The 23868-nt window shown below is 48.4% G+C and overlaps 9 protein-coding genes across 9 annotated transcripts; 2 read left to right on the forward strand and 7 right to left on the reverse strand.

Moving 5' to 3' along the window:
* Positions 1 to 120: 120 nt before the first annotated feature.
* PGRI_004900 (uncharacterized protein) lies at positions 121 to 1755 on the reverse strand (the record flags this gene model as incomplete). The annotated part of the gene is made up of 1 exon (XM_040788203.1): positions 121 to 1755. One exon carries the CDS (start codon positions 1753 to 1755, stop codon positions 121 to 123), a length of 1635 nt encoding a protein of 544 aa, XP_040651975.1.
* Positions 1756 to 2574: 819 nt separating this feature from the next.
* Positions 2575 to 4703, reverse strand: PGRI_004910 (uncharacterized protein; the record flags this gene model as incomplete). Its single annotated transcript, XM_040788204.1, has 2 exons — positions 2575 to 4297; positions 4675 to 4703. 2 exons carry the CDS (start codon positions 4701 to 4703, stop codon positions 2575 to 2577), a joined length of 1752 nt encoding a protein of 583 aa, XP_040651976.1.
* A 923-nt stretch (positions 4704 to 5626) lies between these two features.
* PGRI_004920 (GNAT family N-acetyltransferase) lies at positions 5627 to 6488 on the forward strand (the record flags this gene model as incomplete). The annotated part of the gene is made up of 4 exons (XM_040788205.1): positions 5627 to 5666; positions 5718 to 6007; positions 6065 to 6182; positions 6241 to 6488. 4 exons carry the CDS (start codon positions 5627 to 5629, stop codon positions 6486 to 6488), a joined length of 696 nt encoding a protein of 231 aa, XP_040651977.1.
* A 1045-nt stretch (positions 6489 to 7533) lies between these two features.
* On the reverse strand, positions 7534 to 10044 carry PGRI_004930 (uncharacterized protein; the record flags this gene model as incomplete). The annotated part of the gene is made up of 1 exon (XM_040788206.1): positions 7534 to 10044. One exon carries the CDS (start codon positions 10042 to 10044, stop codon positions 7534 to 7536), a length of 2511 nt encoding a protein of 836 aa, XP_040651978.1.
* A 1126-nt stretch (positions 10045 to 11170) lies between these two features.
* On the reverse strand, positions 11171 to 12058 carry PGRI_004940 (Aminoglycoside phosphotransferase; the record flags this gene model as incomplete). Its single annotated transcript, XM_040788207.1, has 1 exon — positions 11171 to 12058. The coding sequence occupies one exon, from the start codon at positions 12056 to 12058 to the stop codon at positions 11171 to 11173; it is 888 nt and encodes a 295-aa protein (XP_040651979.1).
* Positions 12059 to 13916: 1858 nt separating this feature from the next.
* On the reverse strand, positions 13917 to 16273 carry PGRI_004950 (Transcription factor; the record flags this gene model as incomplete). The annotated part of the gene is made up of 5 exons (XM_040788208.1): positions 13917 to 14847; positions 14899 to 14989; positions 15038 to 15172; positions 15222 to 15481; positions 15534 to 16273. 5 exons carry the CDS (start codon positions 16271 to 16273, stop codon positions 13917 to 13919), a joined length of 2157 nt encoding a protein of 718 aa, XP_040651980.1.
* Positions 16274 to 17053: 780 nt separating this feature from the next.
* On the reverse strand, positions 17054 to 19709 carry PGRI_004960 (N-alpha-acetyltransferase 35, NatC auxiliary subunit; the record flags this gene model as incomplete). Its single annotated transcript, XM_040788209.1, has 8 exons — positions 17054 to 17977; positions 18036 to 18134; positions 18184 to 18441; positions 18492 to 18947; positions 19002 to 19223; positions 19278 to 19442; positions 19491 to 19558; positions 19613 to 19709. The coding sequence occupies 8 exons, from the start codon at positions 19707 to 19709 to the stop codon at positions 17054 to 17056; spliced, it is 2289 nt and encodes a 762-aa protein (XP_040651981.1).
* A 414-nt stretch (positions 19710 to 20123) lies between these two features.
* Positions 20124 to 20457, reverse strand: PGRI_004970 (ATP synthase subunit epsilon family protein; the record flags this gene model as incomplete). Its single annotated transcript, XM_040788210.1, has 3 exons — positions 20124 to 20198; positions 20262 to 20376; positions 20426 to 20457. 3 exons carry the CDS (start codon positions 20455 to 20457, stop codon positions 20124 to 20126), a joined length of 222 nt encoding a protein of 73 aa, XP_040651982.1.
* Positions 20458 to 22214: 1757 nt separating this feature from the next.
* Positions 22215 to 23631, forward strand: PGRI_004980 (uncharacterized protein; the record flags this gene model as incomplete). Its single annotated transcript, XM_040788211.1, has 2 exons — positions 22215 to 22404; positions 22586 to 23631. The coding sequence occupies 2 exons, from the start codon at positions 22215 to 22217 to the stop codon at positions 23629 to 23631; spliced, it is 1236 nt and encodes a 411-aa protein (XP_040651983.1).
* Positions 23632 to 23868: the final 237 nt, after the last annotated feature.

The following is a 23868-nucleotide window of genomic DNA, read 5'->3' on the forward strand; positions in this document are numbered from 1 at the left end:
AACTATTTTATACAAAAAGAAGAAAAGGTAAGCAAATTCGCTCACAACGTTGTGAAATACATAGGAGAAAAGGAAAATGCTTTAGGGTACCACACCGAAAGCACGGGATGAGAGGGTATATCAGTCAAGTCTCGCTCTTTTGAACGCAAACTGTTCCAAAAGCTCAACCCTTTCTTTGAGACGGGTATTCTCTTTCTCTAAATCCCCACGATCCAGAATCAAATCATCTCGATACCGCTTTTGCGTTCTAGGTGATCCCTCTATGCATTTATCCAAGATGTCCCGGTGCTTCTTGGACGACATCACTGTACCAGATGGTTCTGCCTCTGGCGTCTTCGGCCGGGGAGTCTTTGGTACTCTAGGCGTCCTGCATGGTGTAATAGGCTGATGGTTGTTGAATGTTTCACTCTCACCCTCAGACTGACTTTCTTCCGAGTCCGAGCTATCGTCTCTCTCTTGGCTCTCCTCTGATTGCCGCGGCGAGGGAGGCGAGTATTCAGGAGTAGAATCCCGGCTCGTTGGCTCTGTGGATGGGATAATAGGCAACGGGACGCTTGTATGCGATGTGGCCCGTGATCTCGCCGTTCTTGGAGTATCGTCCGAGTAGAGGCGGCTATCGAGAATAGACGTTCTATCCTCTGGAACGGCGGTAGCCCGGTTCCCTTGCAAACAGTTGCGAAGGCGGAATTCATCTAGCGGCACAAGGCAGCTTTGACGCCATATATCTGCAGCTTCTTTCCCTCGTTTAGATGAAGATACCTCTCCATCTATCCACGATGCAAACTCCCGCACATCCAATGTGATGGCATTTTCATTGTTATCGGAGAATCTCTTTCTCATGTAGTCGGTATAGCTCTGTTGCATGGGCCCAAACGCGATGTTTTCCATTGGATTGAAGAACTGCTGATCGTTCTTGGGAAAGGAAAGACAAGCGATCTTGTTATCCCAGCAAAACTTTTCAAACTCCGGAAAGACTATGCGGAATCGATGGGAAATCAGTAGAATTCTCCATACCTGACGGCGACCCTTGGGTCGAGTCTCTGGTTCGAAAACGGTCTTCAGCCAGTCGAGTGCATGATTCGCCTCAGACCATCCCGACTGAGTAAAGGAAACTTTGATTTGACCAAAGGTCTTGGTCTGTGGTGGATCCTGGCTCCTGCAGACGATGTATGGGGGCAGGTGCTTTCCTCGTGTTGAGCAGCAGTGGATCACAGAAGAGAATACCCGTTCTTCTCTCTTGTGGTGTTGGTTCATTGGTCGGACGAACATAAGGCTTGACTTTCGATACATGGTAGTAACGAATGCGGCATCCTCCATAGCATAGATGTTGCCGTTGGTAATCGCAAGTCGCTGCTTGATATCTTTGAATGCTTGAAAGAACTTCCAAGCTCTGCGATCTTCATGCGGACCTTTCAACTTTAGTGTATTGCGCTCTTTGGCTATGTAATCAGCAAGTCCTTGATGACGGGTCCAAAATCCCTTCTGCCAACCAACGTTGAGGTTTGGTCTATTCTGGCTGTAGCTCCGGTGGTTATGGAAATATGCATTGGCTGTATCTTTTGCCAGCATGTTATAAGGAAAGAATCCATGATTTAACCAACGCTCCACCTGCTCAACAACTGCATTCTCATCCTCCACTGAGAGAGCCGGTTGACCCATGATACCGGACTTCTTTCGCAGATATGAAGCAGCAAGGTTTGTGGCAACTTCGGAAGCAATTGTGTGAGATGGAGGTGCCCCAACAACAGTGAGCATAGCCTGACTTCTGGTCTAATGATTTAGACTGGGGCTGAAGGCGAGGCACCGAGAATTTCAAATAGAAGATCTGACCTGAAATTCTGCCCTAAAAGAAAATTTTAACGCTGGGAGCGAGTCCTGGGGTTGAAAACATTGACCAATCTTGCGGTCTGTAGCTCCACAAAAATTCGGGTGCAGATTAGATCGGTGCAATTTGTATGGCTATTTGAGCAATTTTCTTTCACACGAAGCTGTCAATTTGGGTATAAAGTGGATGCTATTCCACTTCAGGCCGGCTGGTTTCCATAGTGATGCGTATCCACAAAATGTTGAACATTTATTCTAGCTCCTTTTTCTCCGGTCGATTTTGCCGCTTGTAAGTGCCAATGAGCGAAAATACCATAGGTCGAGAGGTATATCGGGTACTGAATGATGCAGAAGTTGATGTGCAAAATAATTAGCTTATACGGCGGCTCCAATGCCAAGCCGGTCGATTACCGCTTTAGACGTCGAGGATGAGGAGGGTTGCCATAATTGCTAGTCGAGGAGCCGTGGAGTGAGAGATTTGGGGAACCACAATATAATGAGAAGGATTAAAGAGGAAGTTAATATCAAAAGAACAAAAATGTGTCCAAAGATCGCGGTTCTGGTATTATAGATCCCGGTACCGGCACTCCTACAGGGATATGAAATCGATGCAGCTATTCTATTATATACATGAATTGCAAGTGCATTAGGGTAAGAAATAAAGGAGAAAGACATGGAAACAAAGAAACAAAAGAAAGATGGAAACGATGGTGTGTGTAGATGCCCATCTGAACCCCAGGGATGCAATATTCAACGAGTCCTTGATTTTTTGGACTGCAGTTGCGATTGAAGTGTTTCTTCAAGCTTCCAGACACATCTTGCATAGCCCAGCGTGACTTCCTCCCGGCGCCGTTTCTTTTCAGCGGGCGTCGCGTTTTCATACCTATCAAAGCAATCTTGAAATTCCTCAAGCTTCATCACAGAACTTGGTAGCACGTCCAATTTTCGGGACGATTTGGGTGTTTTTGGCCGATTTGGGGTTCGGCATGGTGTGATGGGGACAGTGACATCGGGGGTTTCGTCTTCGCTGCTTGATTGCTCGGACTGGTCCGGCTCGGAATTGTGTGCGGTGTCTGAAGAATCTCCAGAAATCTCTGGTTCTTCTGGGACCTCCTGGGCGGGTCTTTCTCTTGGCTGTGAGCCTTGTAGTGACTGTGGCGAAGGTACTTGTTCTTGCGGAACTAGTATAGTTATGTCATCATCGACTTCTTCGGTGTTGTTGCCGGCAGTGATTTGCTCCGTGTCATTGGTCTCATCTGTTATGGGACGTCTTCTAGAACGATTTGGGCTGTTGGGCTCGACGGTTTGAGAACGAATCCGGTCACCCGTGCGACGATTGATCAATCGTGAGCGACTGGGTGGAAGCAAGCAAGTATGGAACCATGCCTCTTTTGATTCAGTGTCCCGATCAGGAAATCCGAGTTCACGATCGATAAATGTCGCAAATTGGGACGGGGAGATCGTGTACGGACATTTCTGTCGTAGCTGTTTCTTCATGTGCTCTGCATAGAGATTATCAAGGGCGTCGAAAATTCCATTTTCAAAAGGACTGAGATATTCACTGCCTTTTTTTGGAAGACACAGACAGATGACATTTCTTTCCCAGCAGGTGACAAAAAATTCAGCAGTCATGGGGAATTGACTATCAACCAGCAGCAAACGTTGCTGCCTTCGGTCTCGCCTTTGACCTCGGTCTCGGCTTCCAGATGGACTGGTTTCCTTTTCGAAGACGCTGTTCAGCCAATCCAGCGCATGCGCCTTTTCCGCCCATCCAGTGGTATTGTACGATATAGTGACTCGGTTTTCGTATTTTTTTGGGCCCCGAACGTTGGACGACTTGAAGATGACATACGGTGAAAGCGGCTTGCCCTGGGCTGGGTAACAGTAGATAACAGAGGCAAATTCACGGTTCTCAGAGGCCCTCCGGCTCCTAATATTCAAAGGCTGCCTGTCCTTTTGAATTGTAGTGGCATATCCTGTCTCTGAGAGTGCATGAATATGTTCATCATTGAGTCGATGGTCTGCTCGAATGGCCGCAAATTGGTCTATGAATTTGCAGAGCCTATCATCTTCCAAGGCAGGATCTTCCTTTGACGAGCTCCCTTTCTCTAGCAATCGGGACTTTTTGAATTGTTCGTAAAAGTCCCGATTGCGAGCAAATATCCCACTATGGCAACTGGTACCATTGTCTGAGGTACCATGGTGCTTGAGATAAGCACTAGCGATTTGTGACACCATCGATTGTTTCTTCAACTGAAACCCATGATCCTTCCATCGTTCAACATAGGCAATGATCGCTTGATCCTCAACAGGTGTAAGGCTGTCACTAGATGCCTGCGGCTCAGGAGGTACGCCGTCACCTTCTCTGGCTCCAGCACCCCAGATCTTCTCCTCATCCTTGCCCCAGCGTTGTTCGTTAAGATTTCTGATCGTATAATGTGTGACTCCGGTGCATTCACCACATGAAGCCCACCTAACATAACCAGTTACTAATCTTCCAACCAGAGGTCCAAGAAAAGCTCTGTGTGAGGCAGTTGAGTGACCGGGATAGCCGTTCAATGAAATTGCAGAACACGGATTCTCAAGGGAGGAACATTGACACCCTGCGTTCTAGGCAACTTGGAAAAGAAAATTCAGCATGGAGAGCGAGCACCGGGGGTTATAAACATAGATTGACCACGTCCCCACCCTGGTAGCTCAAAAAAAAAAAATTCGCTTCACGCTAGATCGCTGCAGTTTGTATGGCTCCCTAGGTATTCCATCTCTTTGTTTTGACCCTAAATTGTCAATTTCGGTATAAAGTGGATGCTATTCCACCTCAGGCTGGTTTCCACAGCGACATGTACCCACAGAGTGTTGAAGATTTCTTTTAGCTTCATTTTCTCCGGAGTAATTTTCCGCGGGGATAGGGTGGTGAGTGAGAAGAACGCAGCTCGACAGAGAGATCGGAAAGTTTGACGATGCAAAGAAAGCTTCAGACATAGTTAGAATTCTCCAAACGCCGGGTTCATTGTCACAAGAAAATCGTCGCAAGACACTCCGTATAGTGACAGTGATTTCAATGGGTGATCATGTTTCACGTCCACCAGAATCTTCTGACTCCACCTCTTGCCATTATTCAGTGTGTTGTTGTGCGCTTGACATTATCATTCCGATGTCACTGGATCAAAAAGTTCCTGTGCTACCAATTAACAAAAATCTGTTGGTGGCACAATATACAGCTAGAGGAACGTGAATCTTCCGGCCCAGCTCAGCGGGTGGTGGCAGTCATGTGGACCTCGTGTCCCAATCGCACTTGCTTATAAATATATCAGTCTATAAAATTGTAAAGCATATGCGCATGAGCTGAAAAACAGTGTCAATATCCTGAGGAATCATAATATCCGGCCCGAATTCTGAACTGTGGTCGCGGCCCGAGTCCCCGGGATTCAGGGAGTTCCCGTGTTTGGTAGCAGACTGTGCTCCACGCATATCCACAGCGGAGATGAACGAGTCAATTTCAGTGGAAGCAGATGACAATGAGCAGATGAACGCGAGAGAACATGAGAACATTTACGATAATAGTTGTCACCTGTGTCTCAGTTGCTCGACCTTAAGTGACTTTACCTCAGGAACCCCGGGGCCCGCGGGCTCCTGTGGTCTGCTGACATAACCATATGACGTAGATGCCAAGACTATCAAGACGCGACTATAGCGCGCATTTATGTCTTTCTTTATATGGCTGCCTTCGATCATTTTTAGGAGTGTCCAAGGAGACCTCAACTTATTTCCTATGCAACTGATCCTCTAACCTAAAACCAACATGGCTGTGGCATCAGTCCCAATCACCCACGGCGGTGACAGTGAGTATCAATGGCTCGAGTATGAAACTATCGATACTGACAAGACCACAGATTTCCTCGCCCCGCTCGCAGCACTGAATGGCCGCGTCTTCGACACCGATCCCGTCATTGCGTACATGCTGCTGGGCCTGTCTCAGGAAGAAAGGTTGGCTTATCTGCCGACATACTGGACCACGCTCATCAAGTCAGCCTTACTTAATCGCGCAGTGATCACCGAAGCCGATGGCTGGAAGGCAGCTTCTGTCATTGTTCCACCTGGTCATTCCATTGACAATGCCTGGACCCTCCTGTGCTCTGGATTTCTGAGCGTGCTGTGGAAAATTGGACTCCCGGGCCTAAAGGTAAGCATGAGGCCAACATTCTTGCAGAGGACACTCCTAACCTAACTAATTCTCTAGCGCCTTTGGTTCGAATTCTCTGGTATTACCGACAACGCGAAGCGAAAGGGTCTCCGTGGACAGACCAAGTACTACTACATTTTCACCGTCGGAACCGAGCGCGAACATCGTGGAAAAGGTCAGTCAGCCCCATTTATAACTCCTTCATGCTCAATCTCTTACTGATCCTTGTCCAGGCCTCGCCAAGGCAATCATGCTCGAGCACCAGCAGACCGCTCAAGCCGCGAATGTCCCGATCTGGCTCGAAGCAACAACTGCAGGCTCCCGCGCGCTCTACCTGTCATTGGGATTTGAGGATGTCGAAGAGATTCGGCTTGGGAAGGGCAAGGTCGCTGCTGATGCTAGTCTTCAGTCTGGTGGACCCGGTGTGTCCCTTTGGGCGATGATATGGTGGCCAACCCCAGCTTCTGAAGCTACTTCCTAGGCTTTACGAGTATCCTTCTGCTTATCCATACGCTTATTGCTAGCACGTGTATGTATCCAAGCGCTCACTATCAATAACCCATTTTCATATTTGTGCATATTACATTTTGGGCGACATGATCCTGCTATTTCAATACAGCTAACAGTACACAGCCTATTCAATACCTACGCTGGTCGACCAAAGGACAAGCTCAGCAGATATTCTGCAGGCTGTTAAATCCTTGGGGATAACATCACCGCTCACAGCATCTGCAGGAAGTCAGCTAGCATCCTCCACTTGTCTGCAAGGCAAAAGGACTCACCCCAGTAACCCCACCGGTGATCATTGAGCTGGGCTTTCCAAGTCCAAAAATACCTATCCCGGTTGCTGCTCATAAGAATGGCCCAGCGCCGCAAGCCATTCTCCATAAAGTTCAATCTTCAAGCTAGGATCTCAATCCGCGACCCCTCGACATCATCCCGCACAGAGATACTCCATTTGCCAGCGATATCAGAAAAGTTCCATCTGCTGATGGAGTTATCATGCGATGGATCGACACTACTATCCCACTTCAGGTAACGGCGATCATCAAAGGCCATGTGGGTCGAGTCCCCAAGATACTCGTTAGGGTCACCGAAGCCCCAAGATCCATCGTTGTGTGAATATGGAGGTAATCCCTCGCGTCCACAGAGAGCTTGTTCTCTCCGGCACGGATACGCTGCATATCCACATTAGTCTATAACCACTCAGCAAGATCAAGCTTAATAGATCATCTAATTGGCAAATGCAGCATAAGGCTTCCGAGATGGGCCGAGACTAGCAGGCACCAAATATAGACCACATTTGGAGCTACCAGCCTATTTAGTGTGCTCAATAGCATCCCCGCGGAAGACACTTCGTGAATATATGTTGTACTTCATACTGTTTAGGCCTTCTTTCCAACCTACATAAACACACCACCGACTACAATGGACCAAATGTAAGACAACGTTAATTATCATTATAGAACATTAAGGATCATAATTGCGTGCGTAGCAATATAGGAAAATCATAAAAAATCAACTCCTCACAGCGCCTTGAGCAATTCCTGAATCAGAGGCAAGAACCTCGTAACATCATCAATCAGGACAGTTGTCTCATTAACGAACTTGGGAGTGAGGAGATCATGAGCGTTGGCCAAGAGCGCGCCAACATCCGAAATGGTAGAAGGCTTGAGCAACTTCTTCACCTCGGGTAACAAGTCGGGCACGTATCCAAGAATATCCTTGAGCACGGTGACGACGTCGGGTGTCAGGAGGCCATCGGCGTTGTCGATGAGATCTGTAGTCTCGCCGACGAAGTGGGGCGTGAGCAATGTGGTAGCGTTGGTCACGATGTATCCCAGGTCGGTGATGATGGTTGTGTTCAGCAGGGAGCGTCTGAGATCCGGGATCAGTGGGCCGACGTCGCCGAGGAGCTCCTTCAGTCCCGTGACGATGGTTGGGGTTAGGAGGTCGTCGGCGCTGTCGATTAGACCGATGGTCTCGTTGACGAACTTGGGGGTCAGAAGGGTGTTGGCGTTGGTTAGGAGATCTGCAACCGCGGATAGGGTGCTCTTGTTCAGGAGCAACTGCAACTCTGGTAGCAGGGGGATGACTTCCTTTAGGATTGACTTCAGTCCCTTGACAACCTCTGGAGTGAGGAGATCGCCGGCCTCGCCGACTAGACCCTTGGTGTCCTTGACGAAGTCCGATGTGAGTAGGGCTCCGGCGTTGTTCAAAAGGGTCTCGATCGAATCGATCATTTCCTTGGTCAACAGCGACTGCAACTCGGGGATTAGAGGGGTAAGGTCGCTGAGGAGAGCCTTCAGAGCCTTGACCAGGTCGGGAGTGAGAAGTCCGACAGCCTCGGTGATTAGGGTGTTGGTGTCCTCGACGAAGGAATCTGTTAGCAGCTTGTTGGCGTTGCCTAGAACGTTCTCGATTGCCTTGATGGTGTCTGGCTTGAGCAGGCCCTTCAACTCGGGAATTATAGGAGCAAGCTGGTGGAGCAGCGATTTCAGACTGTCAATGGTATCCGAAGACAGGAGCTCGCTAGCTTCATCAATCAGGCTCGTGGTCTGGTTGACGAAGCTGGTAGTCAGCAGGTTGTTGGCGTTACCAATGAGAGTCTCAATCTCCTTGACGTTGCCCTCAGTAAGAAGACCGCTAGCCTGGTTGATGAGGGGACCGGCTTGGTTGATGAGCTTGCCAGTAGTCGAGATAAAGCCGGGCGTGAGCAGCTTGTTGGCATTGTTCAAGAGTGACTCGATTGCCTTGACATTGCCCTCGGTGAGGAGACCGCTAGCCTGGTTGATAAGAGGACCGGCCTGCTGGATGAGCTTGCCAGTAGTTGAGATAAAGCCGGGAGTGAGCAGCTTGTTGGCATTGCCGAGCAGGTTCTCGATCGCCTTGACATTGCCTTCGGTGAGGAGACCACTGGCCTCGTCGATAAGAGGGCTGGCCTTGCCAATGAGGTTGGAGGTCTCCTTGACAAAGGTGGCAGTAAGCAGCGTGTTGGCGTTCGTCAGCAGCGACTCAATGGCGTGAACATTCTTGTCGTTAAGTAGGCCACTAGCGTCGTCAATGAGAGGGCTAGCCTTCTCAATGAGGTTAGTGGTCTGCTTGACGAAGTTGGAGGTGAGGAGATTGTTGGCATTGTCGATAAGGTTGTCCACCTTGTCGATGAACGGACCAGACAACAACTTGTTGGCAACTTTGAGCAGAGTTCCAATCTCCTTGGTGTTCTCCTCGGTCAGAAGCTCATTGGCATTGTCAATGAGAGCGCCGGTCTTCTTGACGAAGCTTGCGGTCAGAAGGGTGTCGGCATTGGCCACTATGGTTCGGAGCTGGTTGTCGACCGGGGGTGCTAGGCCGGTAGAGAGATATTCGAAAGTGTCGGCGAAGTTACCCAAGAACTGGGGGTTAAGCAGACTCTCAAGACCACGCAGAAGTTCCGCGAGGCCGCCACTGCCATTACCGCCAAACAAACTCGAGATAGCATCCTTCAGATCTGGCAGGATATCAGAAGGTTTGGCAGTATCATTGCTGTCTGACTCGCTGTTTGAACTTGTAGACTTCGGGCTTGAGCTGGCTGTAGGGGAGGGAGCGGAAGAAGGAGTTTCGGCAGCAGAGGACTTAGGCTCGGCAGCCGAGCTCTCAGCTGTCTTAGTGGGGCCGGCTGCCGCGGCTGAACTGGTTGTTTCTTGTGTATCGATACCAAGAGCAGTCTTTGCGTCTCCAACCATGCTTTCCACGGGGTTGGCCTTGGTCGGCTCGGCAGTCTTCACATCAGTGGTAGCATCTTCTTCCTTCGTAGTTGGGGCAGCAGAAGCCGTGTTAGCGACTTTAGCTGTATCGGCGGCAGCAGTACTATCGGCAACAGCCGCGTTGACCTGGTTGACATTGTTTGCTTGAGCAGCCGAAGTTGTCGGTGCGGGCTCATCCACAATGTTCGCCGCGGGGGTGACGGATTGCGCCGGGCCTGAAGCAGCGGCCGGACTTCCTGTCACATTGACTGCGAATATGAGCGCGGTGGCTAACGTTGGTAGAAGACGCATGTTGTATGGACCAATCTGGCTGTCGCTTCTTGTTAAATCTTCTCCGGCCAATCGAATGGGCGTCGATTCCTAAACCTGTCGTTCAAAGGTTTATTGCGGGATAGGAAGAGCCTTCGGGATATTCAGAAAGTCAAACTTGGAGCAAGCCAGCTTCTTATTTGCATCGTGATTGCATTGATCGTCGACCAGACAAGGCCCAGCTAACCGCAATTGTACTAACATCTCTTTTTTTGGCGTACGGGTTAGGATGTAGCTCCATCATGGCCGAGGAAATAGGGATCGACACCGAGGCAGAATACCGATAAGACACCATGTGATGGAAATGATGAGCATTTCTGATCACAACTCCACACGGTAGCAGAGACTAACATCTCGTCATCGGCCTTAGCAAGGGACTAGGTAGGGATCGACACTACTAAACTAGGAAAGCACAATGCATTTCCACTCCCGAGGTCCGGCTAGGCACATGTGTCAGACTGGGAGAAGACTGGGCATATATTAAGAGAGTCGGGAAACCTTCTACGTACACTATCGTATATTGGATATGGGGGATGCGGGATTTCCGGGGGGAAAGGGCCAGAGCAAAAGCGGGGATATGATATTTCCCCATAAAGCCAAGAGGAAGATCAAAGCCAATGATGTTGTGGCTGAATAAAGTTGGAAATCCGAAGAATACAAAAGAGAACAAGGAAAATGAGAGGGGATGTTCGGAGTTGAGGCTAAAAGAGGAAAGGAACTACAATATCTCTCTGCTCATCTTTGCTCATCTCCACACAAATCTCCGCCAAAAGCTTCGCAATTTTCATACTTCGGAGTTGGACATGTTATTTTCTAATTTTTTCATATTTGTCTAGATTTGAAGAATTAACAAACATTGACAGACTATTCAGAAGAACTTAGCCCTAACTCACGCATACATTAAAGAGGAACGAGGAACAATCCGCAACTATTACCCTATAAATCTGACGGACGAAAGAGGATGAGATCGTCAAGTGTCTAGACTTGGAAAGCTTAAGCGTTCATCTTTTGTTTCCATTTTTCTATTTGCTTCCTTTTTCCTTTTCGGTGTGCTAAACCACCTTTCTGTACGGAATATCGACTGTATACTATGTATTCAATGTGCCGCCTAGATCTCTATATCCTCCTCAATACCACATTCCTTCAGCACCTTCAATCTGATCTCTGAATCAATCGACCTAGTGAATGACCAGAATTCCTTAAACCACGTACGAGCCTCCTCATGATTGGCCATGTTTCCTAGTAGCAGACGTTTCCACTCTAAGTCTTCCTCGCCGAACCCGATTCCCGCCCCCGTAAATTCCCACCACACAGGGAAATAGCCCGAACGCTCCCAGTCAATCAGAGCACTCAATCCAAAACTGGTCGGGTCCACGATGATATTGCAACTAGTCAAATCCCCGTGGGTAAAGGTCCACGGATACGGAGAAGGCATCGTATCCCGGAGCCGCGTTTTAACAACTTCCGGTACTTTGTCACTCAAAGATTCCGCCATTTCCTCCCATAGCTCCTCAGCCGTGCTTATCGGGCCATGTTTACCCCCGTACCCCTGACCCGGAAAGAGAAAAGCAGAATAGACCGGCTGCCCGTGGAGACTTTCCATCTTCGCGGAGTGGAGCGAGCGGAGCTGCCCCAGATACTCCGAAGTCTGATGAGCGAGTTTCTCCCGGTCGGGTTGGGGGATTGACGACCAGATCTCCTCTAACGGTACCCCAGGCACCCGCTCGACGATCTGGAAATATTTCTTGCCCTCGGTCCACTCTTGCACGGTGTTGTGAATGGGGATGGTGGTATTCTCTTTGATGAAGTGGGTGTTGATGACCTCATAGCTACGGGGATCTTTCTCGCGCTCCTTGAGAATAAATTTTGTGCCGAGGGACCAGTAACCCCGAGTGCTGGCTCCGTAGAAGAGGCGCACGCTACTGTCGTAGTTGCAGCGTCTTTGCTGATCTGGGGTCCATTTGCATGCGGGGCAGGCGACTTCCGATGATGACATTCAACCTGTTATTCCGTATTTCCTTGAAATGGGTATATTAGATAGATTAATCCGTCTCAGGTTGATGATATGGAGTACAACATAGAGAATAGAATCACAAGATAAACTGCTCGGTTCGTTCTACGTTGTACTAGCGGTGAGTCGAAATTCTATGCCAGCACATGCATCCGCGCGGATGCATATTCGCGTAAGGACCTATCGTGTATATTAAAATTAAATTGGGAAAGCCTTTTTATTATAAGGAGCCGTTAATCGCACTAGCATATCTCTTGTCTCTCTCTACTTCCTCACTTGGACTTCTCCATTATAACAATATGAGTCTTTTCAAATATGATATCCAAATGCAAGACTCAAAATTGAGTTCACCAGTATTGGACAAAGGTACTCTGTAACATGAGAGCAAGTGATACAGACTATTAAAGAATATAAACTTTGAATGAAAAGAAGCAAACATCCCATATCATTTCCTTTTGCTACTTACAGAGACTCAACGTGGACAATTGACGTGGAGCAAAGGTCAAGAAGGGAGCTAGTATGCCATCAATGTTGCTTTCCTCCCCTAGTCTAGTTACTCCTTACACGAGTCTCATAATATAGGTGCAATAATAGATCTGTAGCATTAATGAGTTAACTCGTCACCAAAATATTCCATATTTCTTATTCCCAGAAAAGCCGATCTGAGCGATTCAAGCTGTTAAACTCCTGAGGTCATATGCAGCACATTTAATTTACATATCAACTTCATACTCCAAATATACTGCAAGGCTCCTATCACTCTTGTCTGGATGAACTATTCACTGTTGGGCTCTAAAGCATCACATATAATGATACTAGGGGGCTTAAACAGGGATTCCAAACGCAACTAAATGTACAAACCGGAGAGTTAAGAAATCAGACAGCATCGAGCTCGTATCAACATAATTTATCTATTCAGCCAGCCCAAGTATGTACACGGGTGAACCAAAATATATAGCCTCCGGCAAGTGCCGGATGTACCCAAACCCCTACCAGAAATAGAAATATATATATATTGAATCTGACAAATCAGAGGGATATAAAATGCGATCTGATCGAATCAAATAAGCAACATAGGTCATGCCATGCCGTTATCCGAGACATAAGTCCTGAAACGAGAATAGTAAAACGCTGAAGGATCAAATATCATACGAGGCCTAGTCCTCCACATCACCCCATATCTCCAAACACCTCGTGGCGAGAATAAGTGGACCCTTTAAGAAATACACGCAAGGAGACAAATAGGGGTACAGTAAAAAAGCAATAAGAATGTAAATCGAGAGAACAATAAAATGAGGAAAAAGTCAAGTAACTGCCGGGATTTCCCCGGCCGGCCGAAGCGGCTCTCCACCTATGTTGTAAGGACCCTTTCACCCTCCTTCTTTTCCCTGGAGAAGGGGGTTTGGGAAAGTTACAAGTCTCGCGCTTCAGACCTCCAGGGTTGGTGACATTGATTTGAAATTCCATTTATAAGTACACCGGACTAGATCTGGGTTCTGTCTACCTAAAACTCCCGAGATTCGGGGAGCAGCTGACATCTAAGAGGGAATGTGCCGACTTCTGATTTCCTGCCATGTGCTTTCAGCTTTCGACTTTCTACCTCTACTTTCTACTCCTTACAAGACTGAGCCAAATATTTAGGTCTGACCTTTATGAATGGAGTCATATCCCGATATCATTCTTCCCCGTGGGGGAAGGTGTATCTATATAATCTATGGGTGCAGCACATGCTGACCTCATAGGAGATGAGGTGCCCAGGTATTGTATACGCCCCGAGATCCCATGTTCCCTAAACACAGAACAGGGAAACAAAGCAAAAGCAAGAAAAAAAGGAGAACAGCAGTTACACTACTGGGCTATCCCCGCTCATGCTGGGGAATAACATCACATCAGAAACACGATCAAGGATATTCCGCATGCTCAACCCTTCCATCGGCTGTGGACCTGTACTAATATTTGCTGATGGTGGCATGGTAGAGCTGGGGTCAAGAGAGGGAGGGGAAGACAACACAATCGGCGAATATGTTGTGCTAGATGGTTGCCCTATCGAACTATCCGTGCGAGCGCTAAAGGCCCCGCGGATCTCACGCAGAGCACGAAGAGACGAAGAAAGATGCTTGGCTGAGTCGGTGCGGTTGTTATTGTCCGTGTCACTGTCTGCATAGACATGGTCCGCCAGAACGTTCTCCAGCCTGTCGATCAGCTGCCAGGTCTGGGCGCTGTCGTCATTTGCGACCAGCAAAAATGCCGATGCAATACTTCGCTGCAGACTGATCCACGACCGTGAGCAGTGAGAATTGATCTCATGCAATTCAACAAATGCGTCGATCGTGTTGATCAAACTGCTGATACAGTCTTCGCGGATCATTGCGCGACGTGGGGCGTCTAAATGTGCATGTGGGTCGAGCGAGACACGACACAAGACAGAGAGAAGATATGAGGAGTGTAGGCGCAACTCGGTTCGCTCAATATGCTCCGCTAGCGATCGACAGTTGTCTCGATGTCGCAGATGAGGAGTCGCTTCAGCGAGCATTCGCTGGATCTGTTGTTTATACTCGCGGATCTCATGGATACGTAACTGAGACGATCCGGGATACATGCGCGACCGCAGGACTTCCAATGCCAAGGATACAATGCGACAAAGAGTCTCGAAATATGAGCGATGGCCCGGCATTGATTTGGGATCGAATGGAATTTCAGGTTGGCTGACCATGGTGATCGACGGTCGATCATAGGCAAGCGAGAAATGGCTGTTCTGGAAGGCCATTGTCCACCTGAGAAATGTGAGCTGGAGATTAACCGAGAGACGAAAATTGGATACATACCAGACACGCCTTCGCACTTCCTGCTCTGCAATTGAGAACCCGGTCGATTCGACATGGAGACCAAGAACAAGACACATTCGCTCCGTCATACCTGATACCGGTTAGCTTGATCATCTCATTGGAAACACTCAACACGTACCAAGCAAAGTGTATGATGCACCTGCGTTCATATTATATGAAAGTACATTGCTAATAATGAGAAGAATCTGAATTACTTCTACAGTGGGTTGCGACACATAATTCAACATCCGAAGACATTGATATGCACAGGAAACTAGAGAAAGTCAGCACAGCACTCCCGATTTTTCTCTAATGTGACGCACCATATACCCATGAGGTCAATTCACGGTCGCTTTCCGGGATGCCGGATAGCTGACATCCCGATGCAATAACCGCGAAAAGGAGACTGAGAAAAGCCAACGGCATGCCAAATGGTTTCACTAATCCGTTGGCATCGGCTTTATAAACACCCCCTGCTCGTCGTCGATTCTCGAGAAGTCGTTCGGTATGTCGTTTTAATTGTGCGATATCCGAAAGAACTGGGTATAAAACCGATCCTATATCCTGGTAAAACGTCAGGAACCTGACAATTAGAATTAGCATACATTACAGAACACCTCGAATCTCCGACTTACTCCAAGCACCGTGCGTCTTCCGGAAGAATCGCACAAACACCGGCAATATTAAATGTGAACGGATCGGAGGACCACAAATCCACAAATGGATATGCAGCCGACTCATTCCCCAAAGCAAGTTCAGCAAGAAGATCATCCTGGGGCAGCGCCTGCGCTGTGTCTTCCGACCTCTTCGATTTATCCAAAATATCAACCAGGGCCGACCGCGACCCGATATGGACCGCACCAGTCTTCAACACATTCGACCCGTAGACACCTTCCGACCGGGTGGAATTTTTTCGTTCAATTGGTTCTGGCTCTGGCTCGAGTTCTGACGGCTTATGAGTCGAGTGTGCCTGGAAGAGCGAGCGCAGGCTACCGATGATCTGTTCCATTGCGACCATCTTCGTGTTTATTTCATCCCACTCCGCCTGGGAGATATCAATTATGTCCGGTAAATCCGGATCTCCGCTGGCGGTCGACGGATGATCGGTTGCATATGAGCCATCGGCTGTGGGAGCTGAGTTGGCATATGGAGGGATCGGAGAGGCAAAGGTAGGTTGTTGTGATGGTGTGGAGGTGGTAGACACGATAGTAGGAGGGGGGACTTTCGCAGATGCTGGACGACCGTAGGAGCAGGTGAAGTTTCGTTTCGTGCAATTACTGCAAGGGAGATTGCGATCACAGCGGACTTTGCTTGCTCGGCAAGGTAGACAGGTTTTGCACTCGCGCGGCCGGCGGCGGATAGGGTAGGTTGGCATAATGTGAATCTTAAGGTGTTTTTTCTCTTCTTTTTTCTCACAACCGGATCCCCGTGATTAACAGCAATGAAATGTTGGGAAAGGCTGCCTGCGGCGACCGGGAAATAAGAGGGAGCGGCATAGGAAGACGTAGATTGAGGTGAAGACTGAAAATGGACAGCTCTCACTGGTGCTGACCAGTCGGAATAACGCCAATATCTAATCGGTACAAAATACCCTGGAGCGATGGAGTTCAACCATCAACCTAAGGAGGTCCGTGAGCTGCCCCGGATTGTTGAATAACCCGAAGCCAAGTCGAAAACAAACTCCGATATAGGATGTAAGCCTGAAGGCTTAAAATTTCAAAATAGTCCCAGGGTATGCGTAGTATTGTTATTAAAAGAAGTTGAGGTGACAAGAGTTGTAAATTGCGAAGTTGCCCAGGTCGGCAGAGGTTGATTTCATAACCAGCGGGTGTTCCCGTTGGGATATGACAGGCCCTGATTTGGTGGATTTTTGTTTTATCAACTTTTCTTTTTGTATTTTGTGTTACTGAGTTGAGGATATAAATATGTATATAAATCTAGATATGTATATGAATCACCTTTTGCATATTTATTATTCATATGCAAGCCGACAGCTCTAATTGACATTATACAGTCTACGGGAGTATATATATAAACAACCCCTAGGTCATATAAAGTCATGATCATTTCTATAGACGAATAAAACATACTCAATCATACATTGGTAGTTGCCGAAGAAACTCAGACACTTGTACTCTGTAGCTTAACATATTTTTCACGTCTTAGACTTCTTCTCAGACACCTGAGGTACCACCCACCAGTCATGCCAACGAGACTTGGATCCAACCTCAGGAACAAGCACCTCTAAGTTGAGAGGTTTGTCTTCAGAAGATGCCGCAGATAGAGCCTTCTTGACAGCCTCAATAGCAAGACTGGTGCCAATACAGGCACGCATAGTGTTCCTCACATCGCGCTTCCAATCCTCTTCAATGGCCGAAGGTGGCGGTCGGCTTGGTGTAGAAGGGTCATCAATGAATGCCCCATTAGCAAGGGCCGCCTCCCACGCCTTGCGCGCTTCGGTAATGGCTTTGGAAGCACGCTCCAGAATGGTAGTATCGGAATCACCTTCGAGAGCTGCCTCGCGCTGGTATTCTTCGTATGGAACCAATTCCGGCAATGTGATAGGGATGAAGGGCTTCATCCGGATTTCATAGCGGAGACGGTCCGTTGAATATGCCTGGGGAGACGAGGCAGTTGGGAGCACTTTGTGCCGGGCCAGGACAACATACAAAGCATGCAGGGCAATCGCAAAGGCGTCTACTGCAATGATGTGCGTGGTTAGCCTCTCCAGAGCGTGGAATGATCGGTGGAACGCCGATGCCTTTTGGGAGGAGCTTCCAGAGCGGTCGCCAGTAGCCATCAAGTCGCGTTTTCGTGCAGCCACAGTAAAAGTACGTATGCGATCAATGTGGCCAAGATGTGTAGAGCAAATATGAGACAAATACCAGTACATGCCCGGTAATTCTTCCGGGGAGTAGATTGATAGCTCAAAGCCCATCTGGAGAATGAGTCGGAACTGCACAAGCTTTTGGTGATAGGCCCAGCTGCTAAGTGGGAAGGACCAGGTGGGTTCGCCGCCTTGGAATTGCAGAGGCGGTTCCGCACTCAAAGTGCGGAGCTCGAGGTCTATTTCTTCTGCCTGCATTAAAAATAAGCATTAACACCCAAATGACGAAGAAATACGGGGTAAGACTGACCTCCATCTGCAGATTGTCCCAATCGATGAGGGTGTGGCAGAGTGTTCGCCGAATACGACATCTATTGAGACAGGCGCATCGTACAGTATCAACAAACGGCTGTGAAAGTTAGCAATTAGGACATGTCAAGATCTATATGTACACAAACCTGGGCGAATCGCTTCATGAAACCATCCATCTTCTGAGCAATCTGGAACCGAGGGTCAGATGGCACTTCCACTTCATCGGTGTTAGCCTCGAGCAAAATATTGGCAGGCAAGACAAGTTCTGCGAGTTCATCGTATAAAAACTCCTTGACTGGCACGGCACCAAGGATCGTCATGTTGCTGACAACCAATGCTTGAAGAAGACAACGAATATAAATAGACGGTTGAGGTTTTCGAGAAAGCAAAGTCCATACAGCAGTCTGCAATATAAGTTAGAACTAGGAATGGACCCGAGTTCAGAAATGCATACCTTGAAATTGCTGGGACCGGTGTAATCAAGCATTTGCTGCATGTCTATCGCATCTTGGCACAGCCTTTTTAGATGTGCCAGCGCATCATCGGAGGTAATATTAACCATCGGACGAGGCGGCACTGTGCTAGCCAGCTTCCGTTGAATCTTCAAACTGAAAGCCTCTGGCACTGGCTTTCCCAGAATGACTGTCTCTGACAAAGGTTGGAGTTCAGCTATACATGAAGAAAAATGTTCTGTAGATCTGGTTTCAAGAACGTCAATATCCTGGTCTAGTGCGGACAGAAACTCATGCCGAAACACTAGTCTGCAATGGATGGCATCTTTGAGTTTCTGGTCAATATCGGTCTGCTCCGCAACCCAAGCAACCGCCTGGTCCAGCAGACAGTGGAACTGGGATATGCGGAAGGCAGAGAGAAGATTGCGGTTGTATAATTGACTGACAAAATCCTCTTCCTGGTTGGCAGATGGCATTAGCGACAGTAATATTTCGCGAACTAGTCGACTTACCTCATAATAATATTCAGTGGCCACTCGGATATGCACAAGATCGCAAGCTTTGACCAATGCAAGGCAATAAGCCCTCAAGACGAGGTTGACCAAAGGAGAATCACTTGGTACACGGTCAAACCGAGCATCCTCCATGGTCCTCGGCACCGGCCACAATAATTTATCGAGATAGATTGATGTGAATAGCGTCTGTGATAGAGGATGCCCCTTATGCCACGCCACCTGCGATTAAATCAGCAACCTGCCCATCTTCGCATGTGCAATATCATCTCCCACCTCGTGGCATAGCAGCTGGTCCATCAAGCCAATGACTTCCTCTGGTGTTAACGGCCGCCGCACGTCGTAGTCGTCTTCTAGCGCCTGCGCATGATTTTCTCCGGGGGCTATGTAGCCGCTATCCATCTTCGAGTCCATAATCTGTACGGGTTCGATCGTCGTCAGCTGCAATTCTCGTTGCACGTTTCACATCCGGTGAGAAAGCTAACGCACCTCCAATGCGCCCACGGCCTCGAACAGTGTGAACGTCTCATCTTTCACAAGCTCTCCTGTATTTAGCTCTAAAGTACAAATGATTAGAGATTTGGTCGAAGTAGCCGGCGCAATATGCTTACTCGAGGCAGCTTTTGTAAATTCATCGGTAATGTCGCGGGGTGCGGACTGCGCAACGAACCGCGGACGGGGAACGCGAACTTCATTATTCGGCAGCATCGCAGAGAATCCCAAGTTCTCGCAGTGCTGTTTTTATAATAGTTGTTCGACCAAGTATCGTGCTGTTGGACGTGTTTCAAGAAATTCACAAATCGAGGGGGAGGGCGGGGACGTGAGCGGAGGAAAAAGCGAGTCGGGCAATCCAGAACCGGGCCCTAGAAGTGACGTGCAACATCTGAGCAGCCACGCTCCGGTAGTACATGAATTCTTACGGCAGTTTTAATTAACAGCTTATGCGTCGTTTGAAAACAAAGACGAGTGCGATTTCTAAGCTCTGCCCAACCAGACAGGCCGGTATTGCTACACATGTACATTTCAATGCTTCCCCCGGACCAAAAATTCGCTCAAGTCCGTCACACTCGGGCCCTGCATATCTCCAAGCTCGATTCTCTCAGGTTATGGGGTGAATAAGGCTTATTTCTCAGCAGCCTTGGCGAGGGCCTCGTTGTTGGCCTGGGCGAGGGACTTGACTTCACCCTGCTTGCCGTTCTGTTTGTTGTAACATTGTCATCAGTCAAAAGTGTGCATCACAGAGCTCGGGAGTTCACTAACCTCCCACTTGGCGAAGCGGAGGTCCATCTGGCCGCGGCGCTCAGATGCGAGGCGAGGACCTTCCTTCAAGGAACGGCGCACCGTGCGGGCGGCGATGGCCAGGTAGCGGTTGTAGCTGGGGTCGGGGTTAGCATTGGATTCAAAGACGATTTGTGAATGCGTACGTCAAACCGGCGGCTTTCCAGGCAGCAGTCATTTTGAAGAGAATGTGGGAGGTATGGTTCGATTGAAGGGGTGAAAACGGTTCGGGTGAGTTTGGAAGCGTTCGACTTCGGAGGATCGGGATGACAGGGTCACGTGAGCGAATATAGGCCTCCTTTTGGAAGGCGGTGACAGGCTAGGCGGTGTGGATTTATCGGTCTGAATATAAGATGCCAAAGAGCCACGTGATAGCGGAAAATACTTCAACCGATAGGAACAAGGTTAATCCGCTATAGATTGATAAGCGTCTGTCGCGGTTGCTATCACGTGTAATGCGCTTATTTGGACCCACATTCACCTTCATGCGATGACCACCTTGCGATGCGACACACTATGTTCTTCAGCCATACAACTTACAATTGGTATAATGTAATTGCTACATGCCATTGAGTCATAAATAATTGCATTGCTTACTTATAACTCGAAAAAAACACCGAGTGTGGTGGGGTATAAAAGCGTTGCCGTGAAGTTATATAGATCGTTCGTGTCGAGAGTTCCAAAATGCACATCGTCGCCGTATCAACTCCAGTTCGTAGCCAGTATCTTACAATGCATCAATGTAATAAATCAGATAACTTATCAGCACATGTAAATAGAATGTAGGCTCCAACAGGAAGGCATACATAGGATAAAGCCTGCTCATTGTGTAGAGTATAACAGGCTTCGATTTGAGTAAAGCAACCCCCCCGAATAGCGCACGTGATCGGCATTGAGCGAAAGAAGCAAACGAGGACCAGGCACCACTCGAGTTCAAGGGCGGTTTGTTGCTCAAGCGCATTTGCCATCCCCAACCACTTCCTTCGGTCACCACTTCTCTTACTTCTCTTTCAATCCCATCAACCTTCATCATCTCAATCCATCTCCATCCACCCACGACATTCCCCATCGTTCTCTGCATCGATACGAAAGCATCTGCATCGACAGTGCCATTTTATCATCTCCACCAGGTGAGTAATACAGCTTTGTGCTGGGTCTGGTCCATAACCTTCCCTGTCACACTCCGACTTCCCACCATGTAGCTCTTGCATATGCACATGAGGTTGTCGTGGTATACTTTGATGGCTGGGACCTAGTATTTCCATTCAACCTTCAAGGCATCTGGGTTACTGTGTCACCCGTTGACCTTGTCGGGGATTTGGTCTTGCACATCAATATCCAACATTTCCCAGGCCCATGTCACTTGCAGGACCTGGGCAGCTGTGGCCCAAGTCTAGCATGTTGAAGGCCCTGGAATGTGATGTCTCCCATCCGACCGTCATTGATCTCATGCATTTCATGACACTGGCGGATGTCGACATTATGTACAATATCACTATGGTATCGGACATCAATTGCTGTGAGCATGGCCACTTTGGGCAGTCTCTTTGGGCTATGCCCCAAGAAGCTGCAGTCATGGTTAGCCTTATCACACTTTGCATATTTGTCCTAACATACCTTGCTTGTGCGATGCATGGCATCATGATCCAGCCCCAACTGCATGCTTCAAAGGCATTCTGCATCGAGAAAATTGAGTGTCTTCCTTGGGCTTGGTCCGCCGCGGTCCTTCATTTCCATGCATCCTCTACTTACACAGAAGACATTCTCGAATGCCATATCTCCTCTGATTCAGAGTTTGGCAGCAATGCAGTACATATTTGTTATGCACTGTTATCTACCTGACCCCGGCCCACATATTTTGGATCTATTTGTTCGTGACCCTCAATGCTAACAATCATACCGTGCAAAAGGATATAAAGGAGTTGCCCGTCCAACATGCCGAAGAAGAAGGCTGGTAGCCGAAAGCGCGACAATGAGGCGGACCTTGCTGAGCTTGAAAAGCTCCGGAAGCAAGTCGCTGAACAGAGCAAGGCGCTGAAGGCCGAAGAGGATCGCAAGGAGGAAGAAAGCAAGAACAAGCCCCAGGTCAACAGTCGGCGTCAACGGACACTGGTTCGGTGGGATGGTATGGTTTCCTTTCTTTTCAAAATTCTCAACCTTGTTTCGTCTTTCTGTTAGGGAGGGCATGGGTGATGTTGTTAGATCCGGGAACATCCATTGATGGATAGACTGCTGTCACACTGACTTGCATTAATATTCACGTGTAGAATCTGTCATTGAATTATGCTGACATTTGACTGGAACAGTTGACACCGACATTCGACTTCTTCTCGCTATGCAGTATGTCTGCAATATAAATAGCATCAAGGTTCCCTGGAAGGAGATCGCGACAGTCATGGGAGAAAAGTTCACAGAGGGCGCCATTGTCCAACATTTGTCCAAACTTCGGGTCAAGCGGGAGGAGCAGGCCAAGTTAGTCCCCCCTCCACTGAAGCGTGCAGGAAATGGTTCCAAGAAGGGTGCTTCCCCGAAGGAGGGTGCGCCGAAGCCTCGCACCAGCAAGCGCCGTCGCCGTGATGTTTCCGATACTGAATCTGAAGCCAGCGTGTACACCCTGAAGAAGAAGCAGTTTGCAAAGGACAAAAAGAAGGACACTGTGTTCGTTGCTCCCAAACTGCGCACAAAGCGTCAGGATACCGACAGCCTTGGCTCCCAGAAGCTGACTTGTGTTGGAACGGAATGGATTAGTGACTTCGAGAAGGGGAATGAGCGTGCCATTGATGAAGAATCGGATACTTCTGAGGGGTCATCAACTGAAAGCAGCGAGGCAACTACTCAAGGGGCTAAGAAATCAAAGATTGTGACATTGAAAGTGAGCAGTCAGCGACTGGCAAGTCTTGACCACCACCTTGGCAACTCTGCGACTTTCCAAGAGCCCGTTACTCCAACCAACCCATCGCGTGCTATCACCAACATGGCACCCCGCCATCCATCCTATTATCCTCTCATGAATTCCGATCCCCTTACACGACTATCACCTTTGCCACCTTGCCCATTCACAAACACTAGGCCTGGTGTCGCTTTCCCATCCAATGGCCCTAGCCCATTCGACATTGCCAACCGGGCTGCTATTGGAACTTCTGACGCCGTGCCAGGTGTAACATATTCGCCGTTTGACTTTCCCACCGAAATGCCATTTCCGGATCAGTATGGCGGTCAAGGTATCCTATACAGCGAGAGCAGCGGTTTTGAGAACCAGTTCATCCCCGAGGATGAAATGTTTGTCAACCTTGCTGACGTGGACCCATCCCGTTACTTGGGATATGATTGTGAAGACGGCAAGGAGTTTTAGTTTCCTGGTCGTTCGTCATGGTTCCTGGTGCATTTGACGCTTCTTCAGTGCTTTTTTGATTATCTGCGTTTTCTTTTTTCTTTTCTTTTCTTTTTTCTTGATTTCTTTTTGCGTTCGTTTGCGTTCGCTTTTGCGTTTTCTTTTCTTTTCTTTGCGTTGCTTTTTTCTTTTTCTCGCCTGTTGATCGAAGGAGAGGGGTGAGCCTCGATCTCGATCAACGGGGTGCAACTTCGGATA

Source organism: Penicillium griseofulvum, assembly GCF_001561935.1.
Source record: "Penicillium griseofulvum strain PG3 chromosome Unknown contig_79, whole genome shotgun sequence".
Lineage (NCBI taxonomy): Eukaryota > Fungi > Ascomycota > Eurotiomycetes > Eurotiales > Aspergillaceae > Penicillium > Penicillium griseofulvum.